General features: G+C 44.1%; 1 protein-coding gene across 1 annotated transcript in view; it reads right to left on the reverse strand.

The window, feature by feature from the left end:
* Positions 1-2,089: 2,089 nt before the first annotated feature.
* pde12 (phosphodiesterase 12) overlaps positions 2,090-26,450 on the reverse strand; it is a 47,459-nt gene continuing 23,098 nt past the window's right edge. The window contains exons 5-8 of the mRNA XM_034165172.1: positions 12,066-12,144; positions 11,860-11,982; positions 8,269-8,474; positions 2,090-3,046 (exon numbers count right to left, since the gene is read on the reverse strand). Coding sequence (XP_034021063.1) covers positions 2,918-3,046; positions 8,269-8,474; positions 11,860-11,982; positions 12,066-12,144 — 537 coding nt within the window. The 3' untranslated portion in view covers positions 2,090-2,917. The remainder of the gene's footprint in view (positions 3,047-8,268; positions 8,475-11,859; positions 11,983-12,065; positions 12,145-26,450) is intronic.

Here is a 26,450-nt window from a genome sequence, read left to right on the forward strand (position 1 = left end):
AATAGGGGACACCTGATTCACACCTGTTTGTTCCACAAAATTGACAAACTCACTGACTGAATGCCACACTACTATTATTGTGAACACCCCCTTTTCTATATTTTTTTTTTTTTTTACTAATAGCCCAATTTCATAGCCTTAAGAGTGTGCATATCATGAATGGTTGGTCTTGTTGGATTTGTGAGAATCTACTGAATCTACTGGTACCTTGTTTCCCATGTAACAATAAGAAATACGAGGGCTGTCAATAAAGTAAGGGTCCTTTTTATTTTTTTCAAAAACTATATGGATTTCATTCAGATGTTTTTACGTCAGACATGCTTGAACCCTCGTGCGCATGCGTGAGTTTTTCCATGCCTGTCGGTGACGTCATTCGCCTGTGAGCACTCCTTGTGGGAGGAGTCGTCCAGCCCCTCGTCGGAATTCCTTTGTCTGAGAAGTTGCTGAGAGACTGGCGCTTTGTTTGATCAAAATTTTTTCTAAACCTGTGAGACACATCGAAGTGGACACGGTTCGAAAAATTAAGCTGGTTTTCAGTGAAAATTTTAACGGCTGATGAGAGATTTTGAGGTGATTCTGTCGCTTTAAGGACTTCCCACGGAGCGAGACGTCGCTCAGCGCTCTCAGCTGCCGTCGTCAGCCTGTTCAAGCTGAAAACCTCCACGTTTCAGGCTCTATTGATCCAGGACGTCGTGAGAGAACAGAGAAGTTTCAGAAGAAGTCGGTTTCAGCATTTTATCCGGATATTCCACTGTTAAAGGAGATTTTTTTAATGAAAGACGTGCGGACGGATCCGCGCGTCGGGACGCAGCCGACGCGGTGCGGTGGCACAGGAAAAACACCTCCGTGTTGATAACCATTTGTAAAATCCAGGCGGCTTTTGATGGCTTTCAGTGGAGTGAGTATATGAGAAATTGTTTAACAGGCAGGACATGTTCCAACTTGTCCTTAAGGCTTTCAACAGAGGTGTTTTTCCTGTGGCGGAGCGTCGCGGCGGCTGCGTCCCGACGCGCGGACCCATCCGCACGTCTTTCATTAAAAAAATCTCCTTTAACAGTGGAATATCCGGATAAAATGCTGAAACCGACTTCTTCTGAAACTTCTCTGTTCTCTCACGACGTCCTGGATCAATAGAGCCTGAAATGTGGAGGTTTTCAGCTTGAACAGGCTGACGACGGCGGCTGAGAGCGCTGAGCGACGTCTCGCACCGTGAAAAGTCCTTAAAGCGACAGAATCACCTCAAAATCTCTCATCAGCCGTTAAAATTTTCACTGAAAACCAGCTTAATTTTTCGAACCGTGTCCACTTCGATGTGTCTCACAGGTTTAGAAAAAATTTTGATCAAACAAAGCGCCAGTCTCTCAGCAACTTCTCAGACAAAGGAATTCCGACGAGGGGCTGGACGACTCCTCCCACAAGGAGTGCTCACAGGCGAATGACGTCACCGACAGGCGTGGAAAAACTCACGCATGCGCACGAGGGTTCAAGCATGTCTGACGTAAAAACATATGAATGAAATCCATATAGTTTTTGAAAAAAATAAAAAGGACCGTTACTTTATTGACAGCCCTCGTATACTCAAAACCTGGATTAATCTTTTTAGTCACATAGCACTACTATTATTCTGAACACTACTGTAGCTGCACATGAAGGTATTTTTAACCAAATTAGAAACAATAAAGTTGCGTGCGCCTCATTAAAGGTCAACAGAAGAGAGTTCAGGAGCAGGGACATGGGAGTAGTAATATGGCGGCCAGTTTGCTTCAGAAATATTGGCCAACGAGTGATCCAGTGTTATATAGAGATCAGTGGCGTCACTGGTGCTTTGACATCAACAGGTTCCAAACAGTCCAACACAAACTTTAAATTGGAAGTGTTGGCTTTTTAAATACTTGAAAGACACCGGAGTCATCGAGAGGATTTAGTACTGCTATAAGGAACTGATGCAGAAGGTGGCAGCAATGCAACAATAAGGATGCTGACTGCCGTTAAACACCACAGAAGAAGAAGAAAGCTTGCACTTTTACTCTACAGCGTCATGTTTTAAGAGGAGCACGTTTTGTTTATTTTCATAATTGAAAAATTAAGAAAATCATCTGATTAAGTGATGTATGGTTTATTAAATGTCAAAAAAACTGAAAAATATCCATTGATGTTTTCCAGAACCAAAGATAACACCAGCAAATGTTGCAACAATCGTGTAACGATGTTTGTGTCATCAGTGTGAGACTAAACACAAATGTGATGTCACAAAGAAAATAATCAACCTGATGTTAGCCAAAAAACAAAAACCATTCAGAAAGAAAATCCGACCGTCACCCAAATCAATAATGTAAGTTACGCGTCACCTAGCCAAACAAGGCGTGAAAAGTCACTGGAGTGACCAGGCAATCTATCTTACCCAGTTACATTTACATATTTGCACTACGCTAAATCTACATCAGACTGTTTGTTGGACAGATGTCCTCTGTGACATCACAAGGCTAGTTCGATAGCTGCTTCTGTTTTTTTTTGGACTTTCATCAGCTCAAAGGTCAAGTTTCACAACGGTTTCAGGTTAGCACAAACATCCACGTAAAAGCTGATCTAATTGGGAAACGTCCACTTTAATCATTTTTAAAAGTATTTGTATCTACTCATGCAGCAATACTACCCCCACAGTTCATGATAAGTAGTGCAACTTGCAGCTGCATTGTGGGAGATTTAGACAAAGAATTCTCAGCATGAACACCGGACGTGTGCGACATCAGATGTGCCGCAAAGATAAACACGGATCAGGTCCGACTCAGGTCCCGGGTCGGGTTCTGCTGCTTGGAGTGAAGAACAACAAAGAATATCAAGCAGAAGGAAATGTCAAGTCACACAGGATCAGCGGGAGGAACCGATGACCTGGACCCTCTGGCCACACGGTCCTGGGTCAAAGGTCAGCAGGGTTCCAGTGCAGGTCACAGACCAGAGCGATGTGGTCCGAGGGGTGCGCCACACTGGGCAGCGCCTCATAGGTCGTCACCTCCTGGTGGCTGGGCAGAGGAATGACCTGCTCCACCTGAAAACACATACACATGGACACACACACACCTGTCATTCTAAATAAACATTTACTAAAATCAACAGACCTGATCAGGAACTACTTCAAACCTAAAACTACAAGTTTACCCTCTAGCTGTACTACTATTCTCAGCGGTACTTTGTGTACCTGCACGTGTCCCGGCTGGATGAAGATGCACTATTCTCAGCGGTACTTTGTGTACCTGCACGTGTCCCGGCTGGATGAAGATGCACTATTCTCAGCGGTACTTTGTGTACCTGCACGTGTCCCGGCTGGATGAAGATGCACTATTCTCAGCGGTACTTTGTGTACCTGCACGTGTCCCGGCTGGATGAAGATGCACTATTCTCAGCGGTACTTTGTGTACCTGCACGTGTCCCGGCTGGATGAAGATGTACTATTCTCAGCGGTACTTTGTGTACCTGCACGTGTCCCGGCTGGATGAAGATGCACTATTCTCAGAGGTACTTTGTGTATCTGCACGTGTCCCGGCTGGATGAAGATGCACTATTCTCAGCGGTACTTTGTGTATCTGCACACGGTACTTTGTGTACCTGCACGTGTCCCGGCTGGATGAAGATGTACTATTCTCAGCGGTACTTTGTGTACCTGCACGTGTCCCGGCTGGATGAAGATGTACTATTCTCAGCGGTACTTTGTGTACCTGCACGTGTCCCGGCTGGATGAAGATGTACTATTCTCAGCGGTACTTTGTGTACCTGCACGTGTCCCGGCTGGATGAAGATGTACTATTCTCAGCTGTACTTTGTGTACCTGCACGTGTCCCGGCTGGATGAAGATGTACTATTCTCAGCAGTACTTTGTGTACCTGCACGTGTCCCGGCTGGATGAAGATGCACTATTCTCAGCAGTACTTTGTGTACCTGCACGTGTCCCGTGTAGAAGAATTTTTAGGTCCTTATTTGAACTATGATGAACTATCAACTACCAGAACACCATAGAAACACCTCACATAGCGTTTGTCAGGGTTACATGGGTAACTCTCAAGGTCAAGGTCGGGAAAGTACCCCGCTAGACTTAGTACTAAGAAAGTATCCAGGAAAACGCATTAAGGCCAACCAATGTATGAGAAAGTGGCACAAAAGGTCACATGGGGGCAGGCAATGGCCTTTGGAGGGATCATTTGATCCGGTGATGTGTGAAGCAGTTGCGGCAGAAATACAGAAAAAAGAAATTAAAGATCAGCAGAAGAATGTGAATAACAACAAAAAACGCACTGAAGAAAAAGAAGTTTTGGCCTTGTTCAAGCAGGAAGCACAGAGGCTACAGCAGAAAAGAGAAAAAATGACAGAGGAAAGATCCAAAGAGACTAAAGCCAGTGCACCGAGCTGGGAAGCAGAGCCACCCCCATATAAACGTCATGATATGGGAAGGACAGCTGGACAATTTGTATTAGGAACTCGTGAAGAGGACCAAGGCATGGATGTGGAGGGCAAATTCACACTGACACTAAAAGCTCGGGAGCAAAGCAAGGTCTCCAAGTCCGGAAGTAAGTGGTTGCTCACCACGACCAGCAGGGGGGGCCACATATAACGGTGACACTGAGGCAGACGAGGATAGAGAGAGAGGCCTGAAGGCCCCACCTGCACATCAAGGTCCACTGAAAACCGTCCCCTCCCACCATAAGTCAACCGATTGGACCTTCTCAGGCTATAGAGGCTCCAAAGAGTGGCACAAGAGCTTCTGTGACACACTGGATCTGGCCAGAAGAGATAATGAAGAACTAGCTGAGCAACTTCGGCTAGCGGAGGAAAGAATACAAAGACATAGGGACGCCGAGGAAAGAAGAATATTACAACAATCAACGCCCAATCGAGGGAATCACATTATAGAGCCACCCACCCGGAAGATTTCTGGTGAGGTCGTCATTGAGAGTGCAAAAGAGACCCGACTCAGGCAAAGACAACAATGTGTAGCCAAAAACATAACAGCTTTAGAACAGGACATAACTAACTTGATGGACCGCCTGGGACCAGTCAGTCGCACTCGATCTGGAAGACAGTATGGAGCCCCCACAGACGAAGAGGAGAACGAAGACCTCATATGCCCACTGGTGGTCAGAAATGGTCATCATGTGTATACCCCATGGAGCTGGACAGACATGGTGGGACTGGCCAACAGGCTGCCAGACATCACCCAAGGAGCTGGGAGATGGATAACTGCCTTAGAAGAAGGCACTGCAGGGGTAACCTTGTCTTTAGGTGACATAAAAGCCTTGCTAATGCATGTAATGGGAAAACATGACACTGAAGAACTAGCAGAAAAGGTTGGACTAACACAGATGATGGGCACTAATCAACATGATGAAGTCCCCTTTAAATCGCTATAGAAACTCCATGTGGGAAGGACTGAGAAGAAAGTACCCTGAGGTCTTGGATCCCTCTAAATTGGATGATGAGGAGTGGACATTTGAAGAGAGCCCAAAGAAGTTCCTGCACCGATTCCAGAAGAGATGGGCGGAGGAAACAGGAAATGCATGGAACCATTCTCCAGCAACTGAAATCCTGTTTAAAATAACTGTAAAAAAGGCTCTACCAAATGAGGTTCAGAAAGCCCTAGATGGAGTCGTGGGACTATTGAAAATGAATTGGGCTTTATACTCTGAGCATATTTGTCACCATCTTGAAATCTACAAGAAAGAAAAACAAAAAGAAGAAGATGCAGCAAAATCCCTGACGCAGCAAAATCTTCAGTCCAGTATGGACATGCTAGCCAGCATGATGGAGCATATGGAGAGGGAACACCTAGGGCTGGCCACCACCACCATGAATGTGGGCAAGAATTCTCTGGGGGCCCTGTACAACTTGGCCAAGCAGCACAAGGAGCTGGAAAGATCCATCAGAGAACTGCGCGACTGTCTGAAAGCCAGAATTCCTGATCCTCCCCCCCACTACCCCTGAAAGGCCAACCTCCCCATATTCCCCAACTTCTCCCAAAACCTCAGATGCTGAGTAAATGCTGAGGAGCGTGGACTGACGTAATGGCACTGAAAACGAACCATGATCTTGGTTCTTGAGTTTGAATTGCGGACTGGTTTCAGAAATCCGAGTGTAAATAAAAACAAAGAAGGATATATGTTAGTAACGAAGGTCGGGTAAATGTCTGTCCTTACCATCATCTGCGTAACACAGATAAAGCTAAATGCATACACATAGATATCACATTGCAAAGTTATAAAAAGGGGACCCTTACACGGCGTGTTTGGAGATTTAGTAGTAAAGATGCACCATAGGGACCCCTTTTTTCTTAAATTATAGCATGCCTCAAGAGACATGCATCGCCTAAATTTGGCGTCTGGCCAAAAAGGGCATTAGAAAACAAGCTGAAAAAGAAGAAAAACAAAGTGGAAAATGGTGAGAAATGGCCTATAATGAAAACCATTATATGATTGATTAAGGCAAATGACTTAAGGACGGACATGAAGGGAAACCATTTATTGTGTTTATCATTTAACTAGATATAGCTGCGCTAACCTTAGAATAGTTTCTTGATTGGTTGACTAAATAGTGGTAACGAAGGGATTGTTTGATGCATTTAAATAATAAATGTGTGACGCTTTAACAAAATAATATGTAGAACCAAGTATAATGGGTTGGAGCCTCTGGTTGAGTGAGACAATAGATGCCAGAAGATGATTGGTTGCACTGATGTCAATGTAATGCCTTTACTTTGCCATGATTAAGAGGTTGCTGTAACTTGTTTTATGTGGCCATTTTAAGTGCCTTGAATTACACCAAAACTCAATGTTTGAATGTCACCTTGCGTTGATATAATCCAGCTAATTGATCACTTTGTGCCTTAGTATGTAGGTTCACCTGCACTTAAATATATTTACCGTGTGAAGTATCACTTATATTCACATCCGCACCAGAGTTATCAGTAATTCGAGTGATGTGTTTTTCTTTTTTTATTATTGCAATGCACAAACGAGGGTGTCTTGTCAGTAATGGGACTCTTTCGAGTCCCAGAGGAGGGACTGTAGAAGAATTTTTAGGTCCTTATTTGAACTATGATGAACTATCAAGTGTCCTGATCTGAACTATATGTCCTCTGGTTGAACTAGCAGGTGTTCAACCCAAAATCTGCACGCGGTACTTTGTGTACCTGCACGTGTCCCGGCTGGATGAAGATGTACTATTCTCAGCAGTACTTTGTGTACCTGCACGTGTCCCGGCTGGATGAAGATGCACTATTCTCAGCAGTACTTTGTGTACCTGCATGTGTCCCGGCTGGATGAAGATGCACTATTCTCAGCAGTACTTTGTGTACCTGCACGTGTCCCGGCTGGATGAAGATGTACTATTCTCAGCAGTATTTTGTGTACCTGCACGTGTCCCGGCTGGATGAAGATGTACTATTCTCAGCAGTACTTTGTGTACCTAGACAAATCCAACAAGACCAAGCATTTGTAGAAGAATTTTTAGGTCCTTATTTGAACTATGATGAACTATCAAGTGTCCTGATCTGAACTATATGTCCTCTGGTTGAACTAGCAGGTGTTCAACCCAAAAAAAGGGCTCTATTAGTCATTTGTTCTGTCAGGTACTTTCCAAGGCCTCTTAGGTACTTTCCAAGTTGGCTGATATCCCAGCAGTGATGAGCCCGCAGGCCGGGTGCAGTGGGCCTCAGGCAGAAGGTGTTTTTTAAAAAATCAGTTGTAAATCCTTCAAGTTTTAATGGGAGCATTTGTCACATTGAAATAATGACCTAACACCTGCTTAGGGTTCACTAGAGGACGCTTCCAATAGAAAACCATGTCTTGGGAATAAAATAAATTTAAAAAAAAGTCAAAGGAGGAGCGATGCCCGCGGGTCTCCAATATATAGATGAGCGCGGTCGTCGCATATTCAGTCTCTCTAGAGGACTCAGTTTGTATAAGCTCTGTGTCGAAGGCTTAAATAAACTTAAAAACTCTGTGCATTTTATCTTGCTTAAGGCTGAATTATTCCAAAGTGTTGTGTCCTTTTCTTGCAAACCACTTGCAATTAATTTGTGTTATCTAAAGAAGACATCCTGAGACGACCAAAAAGAAGGACCGCGACACCCGGCTGGATGAACTTGCACTATTCTCAGTAGTACTTTGTGTATCTGCATGTGTCCCGGCTGGATGAACATGCACTATTCTCAGCAGTACTTTGTGTATCTGCACGTGTCCTGGCTGGATGAAGACGCACTATTCTCAGCAGTACTTTGTGTACCTGCATGTGTTCCGGCTGGATGAAGATGTAGTCCAGGCAGCCCTGGAATCCTTCCACGTAGTTGGTGTAGGTCGGCTGGCTGCAGGCGCTCTGCAAGGGGGGGAAGGAGGAGAGCAGCTGCAGGTTACAGGCCTCCTCGGGTCCTGAGCTGCTCCAGTCCGGATGCTGTTCTGAAACCTTGGTCTCACTGAGGAGCTGGATCACACCTGCACAGACACACACGAGAAGTCACCACACAGGACGACACCTGCATTCTTGCAGATATTTATTCTTCCAGACTTTCTGGATGGAATCATGAAGTTGTTCTGCTTTGACTGGCTGCTGTGCTGCTGCATCAGCGCCCCCTGCAGACAGCAGGAGGGCGGAAGCGGCAAGACTCACTGAACAAACATGAACGTAAAAGTCGATACGTCGAGGTCAGAAAAACGATTGCGTTCATATTTATATAACACTTGCAGTGGTGGGCACACTTCCGATAATCTGATAACAGATAATTATCGAAGATAATGTTTTCGTTATCGGATTATCTTTTTAGATAACTTTAAAAACCATTATCAGACTAATTATCTTCCGATGAATTGTCCTCCGATAACTTTTAGACCGATAATGCAGTAAACCCAGCTGAACAACAGCAAACATTTTTAAAATTTAAAATCAGTTGAGACCTACCTGTTAAAAGTTTCCTAACAGATATATATAGTTCTACCCTCTGCAAACAGTAGAGAGATACTTCCAGGAAAAACCACTCTACCTCTGCAGCCAAAGGAGAACTAGTCCAAAAAAAAAAAAAAAAAAAAAAAAAAATTATTTCCTTTAATACCATACTGATACGCTGGCAATATCACCCAAGTCATCCAGAGGCATACATTTTTAACTTATGGTTCAAAATTTAACAAAACTAATTTTGGACAAGTTATTTAAAATTACTGTCATGTCTGAAGCTTTATAAAGTGAAAATATACGATATATGTTTTAGTTTTAAAATAATGTGCTAATTTTTAAGGTTTTGTGAGCACATGCTGGGCCCAGCAGCATTATGGGTAGGACAGGGTGTTCACGACAGGACAAATGCATTTCAGACACTCTGTTCAGGCTCCACAGACAGCAGCATTAAACTCTAGTGCCTAAAACTCTTGTGAATATATTCTCTGGGTTTATAGACATTATTGTATTTGCGTTTGTTAAATTCCACGCATCTTAAATGTAGCAGACGGATTTATCTGGGATTTTGTTTTGGAAAGATTTCAAGGCCTCTACTGCCATCTACTGGCCAGTGGTGTTCATGGCAGTTTTTTTTTTTTTTTTTTTTTTTTACAAATTAAGTTTAAAAACAAACAACAAAAAAACATTACAAGACAGCTCTGCGGTGTTTGCACATGCACAGTGCAAGGGGTTGGACACTTGTAGCTCTGCAGCAGCAGGATACAGAATAATATCAAACAGGTTTGATTTTCATTTGACTATACGATCGGCGATCAGGAGGTGGTCGTCAGATGTTAAACGCAGCTTGTTACTCCATGCACACTACACGATGCAGGACGCGCGATTAACCTGAAACTCGGTCCAAACAATTCTCTCGCACAGTGTAAAGCCAACATTTGTGTGTCAATATTGAGTGCACGTTTTCCAACATCATAAAACGTGCGCACATTCTCTCCACATGCAAAACATTTTGCAATGACACTTCCAGGGCTCCGTAAAAATGCCTGTTTTTACAAATAAAAAATGGAATATTTTACAAAAGCACATTTATCTCAATTATCTGTAAACAACACATGACAAACGTCACATTAACGTGTTGGTTTACATAATGAATGATTGAACCAATCAGTGTTTAGCAGAGGCACATTTTACCCAGAATCCTTTGCAATCTGTCTGTGTGTGTTACAAAACCTCAGAATTAGTGCATTATTCAACATTAAAAGATATATGTTATATTTTAACTTTGTACAAATGACAGAATTGACATTAATGGAGTTATTCTATCAGTATTCACACAAAACCATAAGTCAGGATGCCTTTATTTTTCAAGACCTCCGCCTGACCGGAGCATTGTGATTAATAGAGAGCTGGCTTTGTGACTGCTCTCAGGGTGCTTCAGTGCTGTAGCCGTGTAGTTTCCAACAGGGGGCAGCGTGTTCAAACATAGAAATGCTGACTCATTGTTTGAGTCTTTTGTCACTTCCAAAAGCGATCGTGGTGTTAAAACTCAAATTCACCTTGTTAGTAGTAACAAATATACCAGAGACAACACTGGAATTTATCGGTTATCTGTAACTTCCCATACATTTTTGGGTGGTTTATCGGTTTATCTTTATCAAAGATAACTTTTCAGTTATCTGATTATCTGTTATCGAAGTTAATTTTTTGGTTATCTGTGCCCACCACTGAACACTTGTCAACCATTTTCTTTTCTTGCATGGACTTTGAGAACTGATTTAGGGTCATTTTGGGGTGCCGAATCTTAATCCGAGCTCAGGTTTCCTTTATCACATCACGTTTTTTTGCAATATGCATGATCCGTATTGATGGATTACAGAAAAGTTGCTCATTCACTCATGAGTTTGATGCCACTAATCGCACAAAAGCAACTTCAAAAGCATCGTTTTTTTAACCAGGTTCACGAAATATGAACCAGAGCCAAAATATCGTTTTTTGGCACTTGCCAGGGCTTTCTATACAGTAGCAATATGATTATCAAATATTAATGTCTCTACTTTGATTATTAATGTCTTTACTTTGATGTACTGTCTTTGATCTTGTCTTTGATTCTGTTCTCTATTTTCATATATACATATATGCCTGTGTGTGAGTTCATGTACCATTACTCTTTTAATTAATCACTTATTGTTAAAGCAATCATATACACTGAACTGTTCAAATAATCATTACAACTGCTTACACGGGAAAGTGAGCAGATGATCTTTGGCTTAGTGAATGTGCAGACTGTTTTGCTAAAGCTATGTTTTGCTAAGCGCAGATGTGCGTTTTTAATTAGCGGGTCAGCCTTGAGGGAAAAGCGGTGTGACCGGCACACTGGTTCAGGGCTGAACGTTGCTATTGGAGGACTAGGAGACTGAAGGCTCAAAGCCATAACAGTTTTCATATCGACGTGAGACCAGACTCTGTGTCTTTTTCTTGTTTTGTATTATTGTCCCCCTATATGCTTGTATGTAACTTTATTTCAATAAATATGAGAGGCAGATGGGCGGGGCCCTTCAGAGCTGACGGGACGGTCGTTAGTGGAGGTTGACGCTCGTCTGCTCTCTCCTGATCAGTAAAAAGAAGTTCAGTGTCTCCTGCATGATTATTTTCTGTGTTAACCGAGTTGTTCTTTTCAGGTCCAACTCTGAACAACTCTGACAGCACTATAGAGGTGTGCGAGACTGCAGCTTTTGCTTTAATGCTTGATACGAGAAACATGTTTACATATCTCAAAAACACGTGACTGGCAAAAACTAACACCAGATTTGGATTCTGTGCCCAAAATTACCCAAAATCTGTTGAAAAACTCCATGCAAGAAACATCGTGTTGGCCAGTGTAATCGATCAATAAGTCGATACAGTAATTATGGTGACAGGCCTACTTACCTGTGCTTGGGGTGGAGTTGAAATCACCAGAAAAGATAAGGGGGGCACCTGGTGCAACTTCACTGATCACATGACTCAGGTGCTGCAGAGCCACGCCCATCTGGATCAGGCGAATATTCCCTCCTACAGAGAGAATTCATTCTATGAGCTGCGTTTTATCAGTGATGGTGTTTAAGTAGCTGCACCAGCTGGCGCAGAGTTACGACCTTTAGGGTGCCAGTACAGGTGGGTGTTGGCCACACAGACCGTCCGACCCGGTTTATTCACATCCTCCAACACACTGACCTACAGAGAGATCAAACACAACACAAAGTCACAAAGCTACACCCTGCTGTTGACTACACACCATGCAAAGATGGAGCCTTAAAACGCAACATCGTACAATCATTTAGATATTAGTATCAGACACAACATATGTGCACTTCCTGTTAAAACCAGTTCCATGGTTTTATGCCCAATCCACATGTACACAGTAGGGTTGTGCCATGTCATACAGTCCACGATAATTCTGGTATAAACTTTTAGGGGATACACACACATATAGTGCATTTACGTTGCAATTAGAAACAGCTGGGTTTCCACTACAGATCAGAGGAGCAGCAAAATAATGCTGGTGTGTTTGGCAAGATGTCCACTTTACTTTCTCCCAGTTGTTTAAAAAATTTTTTTTTGGGGGGGGGGGGGGATTGGCAACGTTTCTCACTTCACACAAGTAAGGTCTAACCTTACCAATCCCCAGAGCAACAGAAAAAACTCCCTCTGAGGAAGAAACCTCAAGCAGACCAGACTCAAAGGGGTGACCCTCTGCTTGGGCCATGATACAGACACAAATTACAGAACAATTCACAAAACGAATATAGAGGAAATGTCCGTGCACAGGACAGTTTCTGGAACAGATACCACATCCATCTCTGGATGGAGCCGCACCTTAAACAGAGAGAAAAGAAAAAACAGAATCAGGCATCAGAAACACAACAAATACAGTATAATTTGTCAGCATTAAACAACAAGAAAAACAGAAAAACTAAGGTGATTGCCGGCCACTAGCCCTAAGCTTCACTAAAAGACCCAGATTTTAGATAAAGTTGAGGCCCGTGGTACGCTCCATTTACTAATAAAATTAATTTAAAAGGGTAAAAAGCATGGTACGGTAGACATACGAAAGGGAAAATAAGTGCGTCTCACAGTAGTGTTCAGAATAATAGTAGTGCTATGTGACTAAAAAGATTAATCCAGGTTTTGAGTATATTTCTTATTGTTACATGGGAAACAAGGTACCAGTAGATTCAGTAGATTCTCACAAATCCAACAAGACCAAGCATTTGTAGAAGAATTTTTAGGTCCTTATTTGAACTATGATGAACTATCAAGTGTCCTGATCTGAACTGTATGTCCTCTGGCTGAACTAGCAGGTGTTCAACCCAAAAAAAGGGCTCTATTAGTCATTCAGTCTGTCAGGGGCTTTCCAAGGCCTCTTAGGTGCTTTCCCGCAGGCCACGTGCGAGGGGCCTCGGGCCAGCTGCACCTGTGGCTGAGGCCACGTGCGGGGGGCCTCAGGCCAGCTGCACCTGTGGCTGAAGGTGTTTTAAAAAAATCAGTTGTAAATCCTTCACGTTTTAATGGGAGCGTTTGTCACATTGAAATAATGGCCTAACACCTGCTTAGGGTTCACTAGAGGACGCTTCCAATAGAAAACCATGTCTTGGGAATGAAATAAATAAAAAAGTCGAAGGAGGAGCGATGCCCGCGGGTCTCCAATAAATAGATGAGCGCGGTTGTCACATATTCAGTCTCTCTAGAGGACTCAGTTTGTCTAAGCTCTGTGTCGAAGGCTTAAATAAACTTAAAAACTCTGTGCATTTTATCTTGCTTAAGGCTGAATTATTCTAAAGTGTTGTGTCCTTTTCTAGCATATCACTTGCAATTAGTTTGTGTTATCTAAAAGACGACATCCCGAGAAGACTAAAGACGAACCACGACAGAACTTGGCGAGCCAGCTTCAGGAGGGGCATTCCGGCAGCCTGGGGCAGTCCAGCTCATCCCTCCAGACCGTAAATAACAGTGATCACGACTAAAAGGTAAGCAGAAACCTTTTATAACTTCTGCACGATCTGGAGGAGTGAGTCGGGATTTCCGCCCAAGTTGACAGGTGATATTTTTAATTGCCTCTTACCCAAAAGAACCTGGACTAAGAAAATTGATAAGAGACTAAAAAAAGATAAGATTGAAAATTATCAGGCCTTGTAGATAAAATGCTCAGAAGGTGTGTGTGTTCCCGGGAAAAAGAATGTCTGTGTGAGTGAAAGGTCAGGAATATTCATGAACTCTGGTGCGGAAAAGAGTGCATGGAGAACTAACCTGGATGCTTGGGGAATAATTGGTGTTGAAATTCGTTACTACTGTGCCGGCTGATAGCATGCGCTGTAGGGGTTAATTTAGGGGAGTATACTGACAAATAGGTACAAGATAATACAAGGTTATTTAAAGAAAAGAGACGGAAGTAAAATAAGTGAGAAAAAAGAGTTTAACAAGAGAATACGTGCAGAGAAATCACAAGATAAGCGCCTGAGGGGGCGCAGTAGAAATACCCTACGTGATAAAGAGATTTAAAGAGAAAAGTGCAAAGTAGCACAGTTGACAGTAAGTAAAAGAGCTCAATAAAGGACGTCATTTTTTAAGAAAAGAGAAAAACTATAAAAAAAATAAAATAAATGAAGAGTTAGTGCAGAATACATGAGAATTAATGAAGCAGAAAATAGTGCAGTAAGGCACCAAATACACGCTTGTGGGGCGTGGGAGAAGAATAAGTAATTAAGTACACAGTAATATGAGTTTTTTATAAGAAAAGAAAAAGAGAATATTTTCAGTGCAAAGGCACATTAAGCTCACGAGGAGCTCAGTAAGTGGGGAAAAAAGTAGAAGAAAGTGCAGAAAGGCACAGGATACGCACGCGAGGCGCGGTAAGGCGTAGAAGTAAATGAAATATTGTATGCTCAGAGAAGAGCTTGTGAAAAATAATATATTAAGCACAGGATACGCACGCGAGGCACGGTAAGGCGTAGAAGTAAATGAAATATTGTACGCTCAAAGAGGGCTTGATAAATAAATAATATATGAGTTGCTGGCAGCGCCGGAGAAGCTGTCTAACGTGAAGAAGAGATACATATTTAAACAGAACACATTGGTGTTAAGTGATTAGAAAGGTTGTTTAAAGCCGCAGAGTGAAAAGTGGCAGAAGTCTAGATAGAGATATATAGAAAGTTGTTTTTAATCATTTTTGTGTATAAAGCTTTTGAAGATTGGTGTGTGGGAGAGCGGAGAGTAAGCGGAAGTTGCAGGCAAAGCTGTGAGGGCTTGCAGACTGGCTGACATACAAGATTAATGTAAAGAGTACGAGGAGGAGGAGACGTTTAGACCCAACAGAAGGACTTGGGAGGTGCATGACAGGCAGAGAGTAAAGTGTGAAACAGAGACAGTGAAGAAAAAGACAGGAGAAGAGACTGCTATGTAAATACAGAGAAGGTAGATATTATTTCAAAGAAAGAATAATAAACAAACATAGCAGAAAAAGACGAGAAGCAGAAAGTTAAAAAATTAGAAGGAAAATAGAAAGTCGGGAGCAAAGACATTAGGAAGTGTTAGGGTTGTAAGAGGAGTAAAGAAATAAAATTGGTTATAAATCAAAAGAGTTAAAGCTTAGATTATAGTGAAAAAGCTGACAGACTGATCAATGCTTGGGACAGTCTTTGATGGGAGACTTAAGTGATGATGAAACAATACTCCCAGAACATTACTTGACTGACGGAGACATTGAAACCCAGGGAATCAGAACACATTTTTGGCTGGAAAGGACCTATTTTGACAGTGTAGGAGCAGAACATTGGCAGGACGAACAAGAGATCAATCAGAAATTATGGCAGATTACTAAGGTAGTCAATCTGAAGCAAAAGAAAGAACAATTCCCTCTAATTAATTGGGAGCTGCTGATAAGACGTCTGTGGCATCAGGGTTTCACCCCGTGGCTGGAGCTGCTTTGTGCTGATCCTAATAAAGAAATTAGCATACCATTAAATCATTTAATAACCCTGCCAACCGATCCAGGTGAAGAACCGTTTCCTAGGTTGACTCTGACTGTGGTCCCAAGGAAGGTTCGGTGGGAAACAGGTAAATTTTCATATTTAGTTAAAGAAAAAGAAGACGGGCATAACAGTTGGAAATTTAATCCTTTTAAGGGTTTAAAACACAAAACAGGTGTTACAGCCGGCAAGTTATTGGTCTGGATCAGGACAGCCCCTGAGGGACTACCAGAACACCATAGAAACACCTCACATAGCGTTTGTCAGGGTTACATGGGTAACTCTCAAGGTCAAGGTCGGGAAAGTACCCCGCTAGACTTAGTACTAAGAAAATATCCAGGAAAACGCACTAAGGCCAACCAATGTATAAGAAAGTGGCACAAAAGGTCACATGGGGGCAGGCAATGGCCTTTGGAGGGATCATTTGATCCGGTGATGTGTGAAGCAGTTGCGGCAGAAATACAGAAAAAAGAAATTAAAGATCAGCAGAAGAACGTGAATAACAACAAAAATCGCACTGACGAAAAAGAAGTCTTGGCCTTGTTCAAGCAGGAAGCGCAGAGGCTACAGCAGAAAAGAGAAAAAATGACAGAGGAAAGATCCAAAGAAACTAAAGCCAGTGCACCGAGCTGGGAAGCAGAGCCACCCCCATATAAACGTCATGATATGGGAAGGACAGCTGGACAATTTGTATTAGGAACTCATGAAGAGGACCAAGGCATGGATGTGGAGGGCAAATTCACACTGACACTAAAAGCTCGAGAGCCACAAGGAGACAGGTCCTCGATCTGTCAAATGGATCATACAAGGTCTCCAAGTCCAGAAGTAAGTGGTTTCCCATCACGACCAGTAGGGGGAGCGACATATAACAGTAACACTGAAGTAGACGAAGATAGAGAGAAAGACCTGAAGTCTCCACCTGCGCCCCGAGGTCCGCCGAAAACCGTCCCCTCCCACCATAAGACAGCCGACTGGACCTTCTCAGGCTATAGAGGCTCCGAAGAGTGGCACAAGAGCTTCTGTGACACACTGGATCTGGCCAGAAGAGATAATGAAGAACTAGCTGAGCAACTTCGGCTAGCGAAGGAAAGAATACAAAGACATAGGGACGCCGAGGAAAGAAGAGTATTACAACAATCGACGCCCAATCAAGGGAATTACATTATAGAGCCACCCACCCGAAAGATTTCTGGTGAGATCATCATTGAGAGTGCAAAAGAGGCCCGACTCAGGCAAAGACAACAATGTGTAGCCAAAGACATAGTGGCTTTAGAACAGAATATAACCAACTGGATGGACTGCCTGGAACCAGTCAGTCGCACTCGATCTGGAAAACAATATGGAGCCCCCACAGAAGAAGAGGAGGACGAAGACCTCATATGCCCATTGGTGGTCAGAAATGGTCATCATGTGTATACCCCATGGAGCTGGACAGACATGGTGGGGCTGGCCAACAGGCTGCCAGACATCACCCAAGGAGCTGGGAGATGGATAACTGCCTTAGAAGAAGGCACTGCAGGGGTAACCTTGTCTTTAGGTGACATAAAAGCCTTGCTAATGCATGTCATGGGAAAACATGACACTGAAGAATTAGCAGGAAAGGTTGGACTAACACAAATGATGGGCACTAATCAACATGATGAAGTCCCCTTTAATCGCTATAGAAACTCCATGTGGGAAGGACTGAGAAGAAAGTACCCTGAGGTCTTGGATCCCTCTAAATTGGATGATGAGGAGTGGACACCTGAAGAGTGCCCAAAGACGTTCCTGCACCGATTCCAGAAGAGATGGGCGGAGGAAACAGGAAATGCATGGAACCATTCTCCAGCAACTGAAATCCTGTTTAAAATAACTGTAAAAAAGGCTCTACCAGATGAGGTTCAGAAAGCCCTAGATGGAGTCGTGGGACTATCAAAAATGAATTGGGCTTTATACTCTGAGCATATTTGTCACCATCTTGAAATCTACAAGAAAGAAAAACAAAAAGAAGAAGATGCAGCAAAATCCCTGACGAAAAAATTGGTGCAGATGCAGTTGGGAGAACTAACCAAAGGCAAGAAAGAAAAAACAAAGACCCAGGCACCAATGATGACCCCTGTTCCTTCTGAGCCGGCAAGCACAGGCCCTACGGCAAACACTGCTGCCACCATACAGGCACCTGTGGTAACAGCCACACAGAGCCCCCAAGGAGCAGCAGGAAGCACTCCTACAGGAGAAGTCTCAGCACCAGTGGAGCATCACTATCACTACCATAGCACTGGCACACCCGGAAATGGACCCACCTACAGTCATGGGTGGAGAGGAGAGTCACAGAACTTTCAAGGTCAAAGAGGAGGGTGGCGAAGAGGATCTCGCCAACCTTCATTTGGAAGCAGATTCCAGAACTCAGCTCCCAGGAACAGTCAAGCGGGACCGCCTATGGGATCAACACCCCCCAATAGGGATCAACCCTCTAATGAGTGTTGGAGCTGTGGATAACCTGGACATCGGATGAGAAATTGTCCGGCCCGACCTTGGGTTGGACCCTCTGCCTATTGGCAATAGGGAGGCCTAGAGAAGACAGAGGGGGAAACGGTGGCATTGGCTATTTCGATGATACCTAAGGAAGAGCCGACCGTCACCGTTAATATACAAAACAGAGATTTCCCTTTCATGGTGGATACAGGGGCAACATACTCTTGCATAGGGAAAATGGGCGCTCATCTCCCCCTCTCTGGGTCTGTAATTAAGACCATCGGCTTCTCTGGGAAAACTCAAATAATACCTTTTACACGCCCACTTCCTGTAACGATTGCAGGAAAAACAATTGAAGCACCCCTGTTATACTCACAAAATACACCTGTGAATTTGCTGGGAAGAGACATTTTATGTAAGCTACAAACCCAGATAGTGTGTACCCATCAAGGACTGCAAATACACTTTCCTGACGAAGCACTCACCAACATTATGGTGCTTATGGACATGGAAAACAAGGTCCGACCTGTGCAACCCATGGTATACTGGCTGAAGTTACAACCAGAAAATTCAAATCTTCAACTGGAATGGGAAAAATGGAAGCCCTGGGCAGAACAACATTATGAAGCAGTATATACACCTAGTTTACCTTTACATGTCACCCTGATGTTCGATGCCAAACAAGAACAAACTGACTATGCATGCTGCTGGGATGTATTGATGAATCAACGGCTGTTTCACATAACCACCGCAGAAATTTATTTAGGCCCCCAAGGGGCCGCAGCTTCTGTCAAGCTAACTTCAGCTGAACAACAATGGTATCAAGTGCCGAATGCCACGCCTCATGTGACCCTTTTAGTCTCAGAAAAGTATGAATCCCATGACCTAGGTCCAATGGTAAAGACAGCCTCAGAAGTTGAAGAATGGCAAAACATGGAAAGTCCACAAGTACATCTGTCAAAAGACCAGCAGTTTATACAAATTAATTTAAAAGTAAATGATGAGGCTATAGCTCAAAAAGTGGAGCTCAATCCTAGACCAGAGGGACAGATGGTGTTATCGGCCCAACAAGAGAAATTGTTAGAGCAAATACCACCAGTGGTGTGGTCCAAAAGCAAAACAGATGTAGGACTAGTAAAAACAGCCTTACCAGTAAAAATAAAAGTAAAACCGGGAGCAAAACTGCCTCACCAAAGGCAGTATCCATTAAAACCTCAGGCTATTTAAGGCATAAAACCAGTAATTAAGGGACTGATGGCAGCTGGAGTTTTAATAAAAACTGCAAGCCCATGCAATACACCTATCTATCCTATCCCTAAAAACAATACCAAAGAGGATCGGCTGGTACATGATCTGCGTCCTATCAATGCAATAATAGAAATGGATGCACCTATAGTACCTGATCCGCATACTATACTATCAAGCATCCCTGCTGGAGCAAAATGGTACACAGTAATCGATCTGTGTTCAGCCTATTTCAGTGTGCCTGTGCACCCAGACTCACAACATTTGTTTGCATTCACATTTCTGGGACAACAGCTAACGTATACACGGCTACCTCAGGGACTGAACCTGTCCCCAGCCATCTTTAACAAAGTCCTGGCTGAAGATTTACAACACCTTGACATACCCAGTACATTGGTGCAATATATGGATGATCTCCTTATTGCATCAGAGACTCAAGAACAGTGTGAAAAAGATTCATTAATTGTATTGCATGCATTGGCAGATGGAGGTCATAAAGTAAGTAAGGACAAATTGCAGTTCTGCAAACAACAAGTAGAATACTTGGGAAGACAGTTGTGTGGGACCACACGATGTATAGCCCCAAGCCAAGTGGAGGCTATAATCAAGGCTCCCAAACCCCAAACAGTGGGACAGATGCTTTCATTCCTTGGGATGGCAGGGTACAGTCGGCCGTGGATTTGTGATTATGCTATAAAAACTGCACCTTTGCGTGCCATGATTAGAGCAGTGGGGCAAACAAGCAATGCAGCTCTCCTCGTCTGGACAGATGAGGCAACGGGAGCTTTTGAGGCCCTAAAAACAGACATGCAATCTGCTCCCGCGTTAGGTAACCCAGATTATGGGAAACCTTTCCATTTGTATGTTACTGAAAAAGCTGGATATGCTTGTGCTGTACTAATGCAGGAAACAAATGAAGGAAAACAACCATTGGCCTATTATAGTACAAAGCTTGACAACATTGAAACAGGATTGCCACCATGCTATCAGGGTCTAGCAGCAGCTGCCTTTGCATTTCAAAAAGCATCATCCATAATCATGGGACATGCAGTAACGTTGTACACGTCGCATCAGTTACATGCCCTGCTAACCAGTCAACGTTTTGTCTTAACACAAGCTAGACGCACTGGATATGAAGTTGTGTTGTCCGCTCCAGAAAAACAATACAACGTTGTCACACGGTAAATCCCGCCACCAAATTGACCACACCGTTAGATGGTACTCCACATAATTGTGTGGCAGAGACAGAGAAATTCTTGAGAGCCAGAGAACATTTGTATAATCACGCCATAGATGCAGATCTAACCCTGTTCGTGGACGGCTCATGCTTTCGGGATGCCGCGAGATTGCATGCGGGTATGGGGATTGTTAGATTAAACGCGGATGGCGAGACCTTTGAATTACTGGAGTCCCAAGGAATTGATCAGCCTTGTTCAGCCCAACTGGCAGAAATCAAAGCCTTAACTATGGCTTGCCAGATAGCTAAAGATCAACGTGTTAATATCTACACAGACTCAGCCTACGCTTATGGCGTATGTCATGTACATGCGAACATTTGGAAACAAAGGGGATTCCTGAGAGCAGATGGCACCCCTGTCACTCATGGAGAAGCGATTTCCCAACTGTTACAAGCTCTCCAATTACCGTCTGAGGTAGACATCATTAAATGTGCAGGTCATCAAAAGAATAATAACATCATAGCTCAAGGTAACAACTTAGCAGATGACGCAGCTCGCAAAGGAGCACAAGGAGAAAATATGTTTCCCCTGCTAACTATCCAAGATTGTGCCCCACTGGTTTCACTTGACGCACTGATAGTGGCTCAAAGTAGGGCCAGTGGAGAAGAAAAACGAATGTGGGTTAAACGAGGCGCTATTGAGACATGCAGTCAGGAGCCAGCGGACAAGCTGTGGCGCAGTAGTCATGGACATTTTGTGTTACCCACCAATTTATTACGACATGGAATCATTTGGGCCCACGGACCCGATCATTGTTCGCGAGTCCAAATTATGAACAAACTAAAAGCTGTCTGGTGGTCACCATATATGGCAGCTACAGTGGACCGTTTGTTGAATAAGTGTGAGGTATGTGCACAGTACAATGTCCGGAAATCATTCACAGCCCCTTTAGCCCACATTCCGGTCCCTGATGGGCCATTCAGACATCTTATGATGGATTTCATAGACATGGGAGCTGAAAATCGAGTTAAACGAATGAGATATGTTTTGGTAGTGATATGCAGATTCAGCCGATGGATTGAGGCAGTAGCCTCTGCAAATCAAGACCATAAAACGGTAGCCAAATTCTTGTGCCGAGATGTCTTTCCAAGATTTGGCATTCCAGATACTATCTCATCTGACAACGGTAGGGCTTTTGTAGCCAAGGTTACACAAGAAACATTCAAACAATTGGGTATCAAACAGAAGTTTGGGTGTGTTTATCACCCTCAATCAAATGGGGCGGTGGAACGGGCTAATGGCATTTTAAAGAACAAACTAGCAAAAATCATAGCAGACAGCAATGGCAAACTAACCTGGCTGGATGCGTTGCCGCTTGCTTTATTGTCAATGCGCTCACAAACTAACCGACTAACCCATTTGACACCATTTGAAGCTCTTACAGGTCGGCCGATGCCTATTCCATACCTGAGAGGACCCTACGAAGGACCATCGCTGGAGCAGCTACAAGACGAATGGCATAATTATCTGAGACAGTTAACCCAAATACACAAAACTATCTTTTTGCAGGTCAAAGGTGCTACAGAAGACAGAGAAGCAGAGATTCCACTCGAAAATCAGAGCAACCAGCCTGGTGATCTGGTTTACGTCAAAGTGTTCAAAAAGAAGTGGGACAGGCCCCGCCGAGAAGGTCCTTTTAAAGTTATTCTTGCCTCACGTACAGCAGTCAAAGTAGATGGTAAGGACACTTGGTTTCATTTAAACCACTGCTGTAGGGTTGGTGGCCCAGCGCCCCTGCGGCCTCGGCAAGCTCGTCTTGGCAGAGCCGCCGGGCCAAGGGGGGAAGCAAGAGAAGCCAGAGACCCTACAGCAGCACCGAGGGACAGCCACGCCTCCCTGCAGCCAGAAGAAGCACCGAGGGAAGGCCACGCCTCCCTGCAGCCAGGCGAACACCGGCCAAGGCGCTCACAGAGACTGATTGAACAAAGACGACGCACAGCTTCAGAGAGTAGTGGATCCCTGCCAGATAGAGCAGTGACAGACTCAGATGCAGACTCAGAAACAACTGGAGACGCAGGCCAACAGACAGACAGAAATACAGACCGACAGATAGACAGGCCACAGGAGACATCAGACTCGGACAGCAACTTAGTAGATTTACCGACAGAAGAACCACAGGAAGTACAACCCAGACAAAGCACAGATACACCACACATCCCTAGTGACAGCTCATCTAGTGACGGCTCACTCAGTAGCACATCTAGTAGCACATCTCAACAGTCATCAGAGCAATGATTAAGGAATTATTCAAGGGATTGACAATACTACTGGTGGTCAGTATGGGAGAAAATAGACATCCAAAACATACAACGGACTGTGCCGTGGCCATGGCCGCAATAGCAGCTAAACAAGGCATTCTAAACACAGGAAAAACATATAATTTGGTATACATTAAATCAAAAGCCTACAAGAACATAGGAATACAGGGAAAGCTGGGGGATTACATATTAGGCGAAGCCATTAGCATCAAATGTGAAGAGGAGGGAACACTCAACATAGAGGTAATTTGTGATAAAAGAGGATGCAGGGAAACCAAGCAAGACGTAACTGTTACAGTACATGAAGCCACAAAATGGGTAAAAATCAAACCAAGGAAAAAGAGGACAATTAGAAGCCTAGAAACAAGCAGTCACTTAGGGAGATGGGATCCCAGTACAGACCTAGCCCGCACACAAGGGTTGAAGACCAATTTATTTTACCAATGGTTGAAATTTTCGGCTAGGCAGATCAGTGAAAAGCCTTGCATAGCCTGTCACCGGAAAGGTGTGATACCTCAGGCTAAACCCCTACCTGATATCAACAACTGTTATAGGAGCCCCCAACATAACTCAGACCAAGCAGAATGCTATACACAATGTGTTATGAAAATGGCAGTAGGTGATGAAAAATATGCTGCCGACAGTAAACTTTGTCCAGTGCCTCTAAGTACAGAAGGAACCGTTCCACCTATGATTAAAATAGAGAAAGGGATGATACACCCATTCTGTATAGCTAAAGGCTTAGTAGCACAATACATAAGCGATTGGCAGGTAGGGACGACCCAGCCAAAACACCACATACAGTGTATGCAAAAGCAGCAAGAATACAAACCGGCCAAAACAGCATGGAACATTACCGTCTGTCACACCCTGCCAGCAGCAGGCATACAGTGTGAACAAATAGTACCGGCCACAGGGGGGTCTGTAATTGGACTGAATCTCACCCATGCTTCATGGGTATCTACTCCAAATTTAGCTAAGGGAACGGTACCCTTAGCTGACATCTTTTGGATATGCGGACAAAGAAGGAAACTCCTGTCATCGCTGTCCCCTAATTGGAAAGGCCTTTGTGCTCCTGTGATGCTCACAGGAGCTATAACAGTAATTGAAATGCCAAATTCAATACAACCCATGCCACAGAAACTTCGTAAGAAAAGAGGAATAATGACACTTAAAACAGACTACAACGTCACAGTAAGAAACGGGATACCAGAAGGGATACCCCGACAGTTAGAAGCCATAGACAGTAGCAGAGTTAAAGCAGATGAAGACGCGGATAAATGGGGATGGGCAGTGGCTCTGTTCTGGGTTACTCCAAAAATCCGTTCTAGGTTCCAGGAGGTGCAGTGGATTAATTACTTGTGGTATAATCAGCAAAGATACCTGAACTGGACATTGGCAGCAGTAGGAGCCTTAACCGAACAGCTGCACGCCACCTCGCTAATGACAATGCAAAATAGGTTAGCTATCGAGATGATGATGGCTGATGAACAAGGAGTTTGTATTATGATCAAAGCCACCGAATGTTGCACAGCTATTCCCATGCGTACAGGGGAAGACGGAAATTTGACAGAGCTCTTAATCACACTTGAAGAGATGCAACAGGAACTGTTAAGTAACTCCATAGGAGGGAGAAATGAAACTGATGATTCTGGATACATTGTAGGGAATGGAATGAATATTGGCCCACTGTTTTCACTGTTTGGGGCTCTAAGGAGAGGGTGGATATCATGGAAAGACTGGTTATACCAGATAGCTGTAGTCTTGGCACTAACAGGGGTGGCGGTCTTGCTGGTAATATGTTGTGGTATTCCCTTGATAAAATTTCTGGTCAATAAATTGATTTCATCCACAGTAGGACAGCTCCCACTGTTAGCCATCCGAGCCCTGGAAGAAAGCACAAACGAAACAGACAGAGAACCAGAATATATGGAAATGGATGAAATACCAATTATCCTCCCCGACAGCCCCCAGCTCCCTAATATTGTGGCGTATACCCCAGATAGGGAGGACTGGGATGGACCGTGCTTGGTGATATTGTAGACGAGGAAGAAGACATGCACGCACATTTACATTCACACACATGCACCCACAAAAATGAGGGATAGGATAGACGATATCTGAAAGAATGACATGGAGCTGTAATAATGAACGTATATGTATATTACTAGGACACAGGAGTATGGCTGAGAGACCAGACTCCCCTGATCAGGGACCTATGCCTGATCTGCCTCTATCAAGTCTGATTGGACTCTCAGAACTGTTTGGAGAAGAGGATATACAGGAGGGATGGTCGAGCCATGATTGGTCGCCACAGCCGCCATCCATCCAGCAGCTAAACCAGTTGGCAACAGAAGGATCTTCATCGTTCCAGCACCTGGCGATGACGGCTTCACAGAATCTGCCTGCAGCAAGAGTCGGCCCAAGGACTCCACCATCACCTGAAGGACCCTTTGGACTCAGGAACACACCCCTTCCGCAGATGCCATGGAGACAGTCACATGTGCCAGTGGCAACGATACCCTCCAGGGGAGGCAGCCAAGGTCGGCCATATGCAGCAACTGCCTGAGTGCATCCTAGACCCAATTCACTGCTAGGACCTGTCCCCAGCTTTCCACACCCAAGGCAGGAGAGATATTCTGATCAGCCCAGTGCCTCTGGAGGAGGATCAGCAGGGGTGGACCTTAGCCGAACTCACCCACCAGGACAGAGGGGAGCTTTGTACAGGCTGCTAAATGCCCAGAGTGTCCCAACCACTTGCCTGTGCGACATCAACAATACTCCCCCCACACACGAAATGCCTTCCCCCTTGTACTTCCTGTCCCCTGGACTGCACAACCTTAATCTGGTCATGGTCACCCCATTGGACATGGCAATCTTGGTTCGAGAGCTTCGTCTTCCACAAGAGTCTGCTCCAAAAACCTTGGAGCAGCTCCTGCCCCTCACAAATCACATTCCCCATGGGCTATTTGAGGAAATAATGCCACAACTGAGTCAGACAGCTGCATACCTGTTAAGGATACACCGTGACAATGCCAACATCTCTTGTGCTCAGGAGGGCCTCCATACTCAACTGTGTGGTCTTCAGTCTAGTATGGACATGCTAGCCAGCATGATGGAGCATATGGAAAGGGAACAGCTAGGGCTGGCCACCACCACCCTGAATCAATCAATCAATCAATTTTTTTATATAGCGCCAAATCACAACAAACAGTTGCCCCAAGGCGCTTTATATTGTAAGGCAAGGCCATACAATAATTATGTAAAACCCCAACGGTCAAAACGACCCCCTGTGAGCAAGCACTTGGCTACAGTGGGAA

The sequence above is a fragment of the Thalassophryne amazonica genome, chromosome 3 (assembly GCF_902500255.1).
Source record: "Thalassophryne amazonica chromosome 3, fThaAma1.1, whole genome shotgun sequence".
NCBI lineage: Eukaryota > Metazoa > Chordata > Actinopteri > Batrachoidiformes > Batrachoididae > Thalassophryne > Thalassophryne amazonica.